Here is a 4,881-nt window from a genome sequence, read left to right as displayed (position 1 = left end):
ACTCTCGACAGCCATAAGTCCGTCCCATCAGAAATAGGAGCACTACTTGTCCCAGGAGGCAACGCCACCAGCACGTGAACAGGTGTGTTCATCGACTCGACATCCTCTAGCGTGGGTACGAACTTGACGTCCTTCTCCGACAAGCCAACCAAGCTGAGCGGCGCTCCTGCAACGCCCAATAGCTTCAAATCACTCGTGTCACTGACACCGTCCTTCACGTCGTTCTCCGTTAGCCACACCCCAGCGCCTTTCTTCTTCTTCGCCAGGAAGAGCTGCAGGTTCTTGGCGTCGCATGTGATCGTCCATGCGTTCTTCTCCTTGATCGCGTCCTTCAAGTGCCCCACGGACTTGTTCTCGTCAATGTCCACAGGGAACGCGCTCCCAGCCACACCAACGACGACACAGTACAAAGTAACCATAGTTCCTCGAGCCGCTGATACTGGAATGAGATACCTAAGGTTGCACGCGGGAAAAGAAGGTGAGCTTCACCGTGACTCACGGCGTGAGGGGGGGATAATTTTGCACCTGTTCTCTGGATTTTATCCAGAGTCCCGAGATAATCCAGCGATTTCGCTAGCCCTGTCATAACAGTTTCGGATCGTTTGAGTGCTCATTTAAAGCAGTTTTTAAAAGCAGCTTCCTTTTCACAAATAATTTTATTGTAGGCTGACCCATCCACGAGAGATGAAGACAAAATACCTTGTTAAACTTGCACGATGAAGCTGTATTGTAACCTGTCAGAAAATATTTATTCAAGCCTACTAGTCGTGATTAGTCCCTGTCGAAACCCGATGGGACCTCATTCAGAGTACTAGCAGTATTGTAAAAAAACTCGCTGCTTTTTCCTACCTTTTTGTATGGCTACACTCAGCCTTTTCAATAAATTTGGGTCCCAGCTTACGGACCGCACCTATCTTTCTAACTCGGCCTATGAATGCCAAAATTACAAAAATTGAAAAAGGCCACACAATTATGAGGGTTCCCAAATGTGCAAGTCTTAGTGCAAACCCTCTGGCTGTGACGGGGTCACACAGCACCTTGCGCTAGAGGAAGTTAGCTTCCGAGAGTATGCAAACTCTCAGTGAACGGCAGTTCACAGGCCCCCTTTTATCGAAAGGGAGCGAAGTGACCTATTTAAGGTATGTAAACTGAGTATATTTATAGGAGACATCACCACTAGCCGGCAGTGTACCCATTCTCCGTTGGAGAGAATCTGCCCTCAAAGCGAAGCTGGTACCGTTTTCATGGCATACGCTGAGTTCTTCGCCCCGTTCTTCCACTAGCCGTCTTGGAGCCACTCATAATATAATAGGCATGACTAAACCTCGCTCAGCCCTATGGCTAATGTCCAGAAAGATCTGGGTTTGGGTTTAGGATAGTGATAAATTCACGCGAAGTCCTCCACTTTTGGATCTTTGAAGTCTCATGTATAAATACCCGCCAAACGTGCAACAGAGAGTGCACCACGATGTGATTGGAGGAAATGCTTTCTTACTGAATCTGACTCACTAAGAGCTACAATCGAAATGACAAATAACCACATTGTTGCTTGTCTCGGCGAAGAGCAGCTAAACTTTAGTCACAGGAAGCTGCCGCCCGTATACTGCGTATACTTTGTCGATAACAACATCACTAGTAAATCCTGCACGAACAAATCCAGAGACTACATCCCAGAAAAATTTGCACCCTGAGTAGGCAAACTTGTTGGCTCCTCGCTCGGCACCGGTAAACTCTTTCGCTGGCTTTAAGCCGTTCAAGTCGAGCTCGTACTCCCCCACCACTCGTACAGATCCTTCGGTCTTTTCGACAGTACCGCGTGGTATGCTTCGTGCGCAGCACTGCCATCTGTGCATGCTTCGGTTGCGACGATCGTATTGGCCAACACTGTCCTTGCAACAGGCTATAGAGCAATACGCCGGTAGACAGCCAATCCATTTCGATGGTTTCGCTGGCTTTCGGTACGCGAGCGGAGGACCTCGCTCAACATGCCAGCCACTTAGCGTTGCAGGCTAAATAGCTGGGAATGGAGTGCAGCGAAGTCTTTACGGGCACTGTTCGCAATATGTTGCTCTGGGTTCTATGCATTTGCTTAGCCTCGTTGCCATCGGTAGGGGCATCACGAATCTCAATGTGACGGGGTCACACAGCACCTTGCGCCTGAAGAAGTTAGCTTCCGGGAGTATACAAACTCTCAGTGAACGGCAGTTCATATGTCCCCTCTTTATCGAAGTGAACTATTTAAGGTAGAATGTAAACTGAGTATATTTATAGGTAGATAAAGCTTGGGCTTAATACAAACTATAAGTCACCTATAGAAATGCAATGTCACCAGCCAATGGTTGGCTTTGGACGACCTTGGTACCTTGTACCAAATATCCCCGATTATGACGTGTCATACTTCTGAAGTGTGACGTGTCACACCTGATGTAACTAGGGGTACACTTAGGGCTACGTACCCCGTTACACTCAACAAGCCGAAGTCACGGATAAGGGCACACACTTCACATGATTCACAGCGACGTTTCATCCAATGTTGACGTAGGCTCGTACAATGCGTTGCTTGAGCACATTCGGAAATAGGTCATAACCAAATCTTCCATCCGGGACGAGAGATGCCCAAAGTAGCGACAGAGCGAGCACCTTCGCAACTTCCTCCCTCCTCGATTTCTTAATTGCAAGTCCGACTTGATCGACCAGTAGCTCTTCGAGAACGGCATAATTTCCCTCTCTAAGTACGTAGCAGCATGGAGCCTTGACTTGTGAGGGTGGCAAGATTTTTGCAACCAACTGAGAGCCACCACTTGTTTTTTTTTCTGTATGCGCAAGTTGCAAGAACCAGTGAAAATACAACCCCCCAGTGCAACTATGTTTGCAAGTGATACTGTTTTATTTGCAAAGGTATCGCTTTCGCGAGAGCTTGAACTATGACTACTGCACCTGATCCGCCAATAAGAATGTGATACGGATAAAAATACAACATCGGTTGCAAATGGCCGGTTATATAGAAGTACAGCGACACCAGTGATCACCAGGCCATACGGCCTGTGACGTGCCCTGGAGTGAGCAATGACTGAACTTTCTCTAGTAGATCCCGGTGCTTCTGATTGACTAGACAAGCGGCTCATACCCGGCGCAACAACATCCGGTTTCAACCTCCCGTCCGTTGTGAGCCCTGCAGAGGAAAACGATGCAACTGTGCGCTCATTGAAGACATCAGGGCACCCAAAGTCTGTGAAAGAAGCTGCAGAGTTCAGCGATACGCCAACCGATATTACGATTTTGGCACCGATGGAGATGAAATGGTGCGCTGACCAGTGGTCGAAGATTCGCCACGGTTGTCTGCCGCCACAACCACCAGGACGTCTAGGTTTTCATAAATAAAAGCGTCCAAATCGCTGGCTTGTGAGCTGTAATCCGACCCAGGTGTGTTTCACGAGAATAAGAAAATCGTGGCACCAGCGTTAATTTGACTCTCTAGCAAGTCGCTGGCGTCTGCAGGTGTGACTAGTGACACAGCACAATGCAGCTGACCTGCGCAGGTTTCGCTCTGGGTCCCGATGTCCATAAATTCTATCCGTGCCTTGTCGACAATGCCGAGATTGGCATGTTTACCGCTAAACGAGCTGCCAGCTAACAGTCCAGCGACGTGAGTACCGTGATCACAAGTGATAGTTTCGGCTTCATCGCTTTGTTTGCCCAGCCATTGTACATGACGACTTTGCGCGCCGATAGCCTAATTACTTTAATACGAAAAATATCGCGTTCATCGTGATCGAATTGGTCGTGGTACAGATTCAATCCCGTGTCCGTGATACCCACAAATACGTCGCTTCCTCGAATACCGACCTCTCTGGCTGAATCAACACCCACTAGACTTGGCACGTACGCATCCAGCCGTCGACTCTTCCTGAAGAGTACAGCCATCACCAGACGCGTACGCCGGCCTCAGCATGGCCTAGAAGTTCCTTGTCGACTCCCGGTCGAACTAGCCCCGACGGACCAGTTCCCATGGAGCTCGGGTCCGACGAACAGCGTGACATCCGCTGCTTCGGCTGCGGGAAGATGGACCACTTCAAGCGCGACTGTCCCGCGGCAGACGGTCTTTCCCCAAGCCCGGCCTCATGGGTCACTGGCAGAAGCCAGGATCCCGGGGACAGGGGAACGCCGGAAACCAGTAGGCCTACTGGGGAGGAACTAAGTCTTCGTGATGGGTGCGCGGGTGGCGCATACCACCCTGAGAGTCTTCGCATTCTCGGATCGGCGAAAAGTAGCGGCGGGTTGCTCGTAGTATCCGGATGTGTACGGGGATATGATCACCGCTTTAGAATCCTAATCAATTCTGGGGCGTCGAAGAATTTCGCACGCCGCCAGACAGTTGCTCATAATAGCAACAAGTTGTCCGATGCTTTGAGAGAAAGCAGGAACGGTGTCAGTGCGACTGGCCGACGGGAAGGTCGTCACTGTCCCCAACGTCCAAGTGGATCTGGCCGTCAAGTTTGAGGACTTTGACAGCCTCGAACAGTTCACTGTTCTCGATATGGATCCATATGATATGATCCTGGGCATGCCCTGGCTTGAGGAGCACGAGCCCAGGATCGACTGGCGAGGCAAGGCCATTGGTGCCAGCCGCCCTGCGAAGTCCGACAGAGCATTGTTGAGTCATGTTCCCACCTCTGCCAGGACCCGGGGCGCCCGCAAGGGTTGCCAGAGTACCAAAGCACCCAGCAGATGCTTGGGAGTCGTCGACGTATATGACGACTTTGAGGATGCGTTGATGGTGGCAGCGCCCAGAGGAAGCGCTGACCAAGTGGGTAACTTAGGTCCACAAGCGGGTAACTTGTTCCGTAGACAGCTGCAGCTGTCACGAACACTGATAATAGC

General features: G+C 50.4%; 2 protein-coding genes across 2 annotated transcripts; both read right to left on the bottom strand.

The window, feature by feature from the left end:
• Positions 1-419, bottom strand: PITG_22968 (Crinkler (CRN) family protein; the record flags this gene model as incomplete). Its single annotated transcript, XM_002899342.1, has 1 exon — positions 1-419. A coding segment is annotated over one exon (419 nt), but the record flags the coding sequence as incomplete, so codon positions are not given.
• A 2,952-nt stretch (positions 420-3,371) lies between these two features.
• On the bottom strand, positions 3,372-3,924 carry PITG_12629 (uncharacterized protein; the record flags this gene model as incomplete). The annotated part of the gene is made up of 3 exons (XM_002899341.1): positions 3,372-3,407; positions 3,515-3,678; positions 3,750-3,924. The coding sequence occupies 3 exons, from the start codon at positions 3,922-3,924 to the stop codon at positions 3,372-3,374; spliced, it is 375 nt and encodes a 124-aa protein (XP_002899387.1).
• Between the last annotated feature and the right edge of the window lie 957 nt (positions 3,925-4,881).

The sequence above is a fragment of the Phytophthora infestans genome, genomic scaffold (genome assembly GCF_000142945.1).
Source record: "Phytophthora infestans T30-4 supercont1.31 genomic scaffold, whole genome shotgun sequence".
In the NCBI taxonomy this organism is placed as follows: Eukaryota; Oomycota; class Peronosporomycetes; order Peronosporales; family Peronosporaceae; genus Phytophthora; species Phytophthora infestans.
This window is presented reverse-complemented; position numbering and strand designations above follow the sequence as displayed.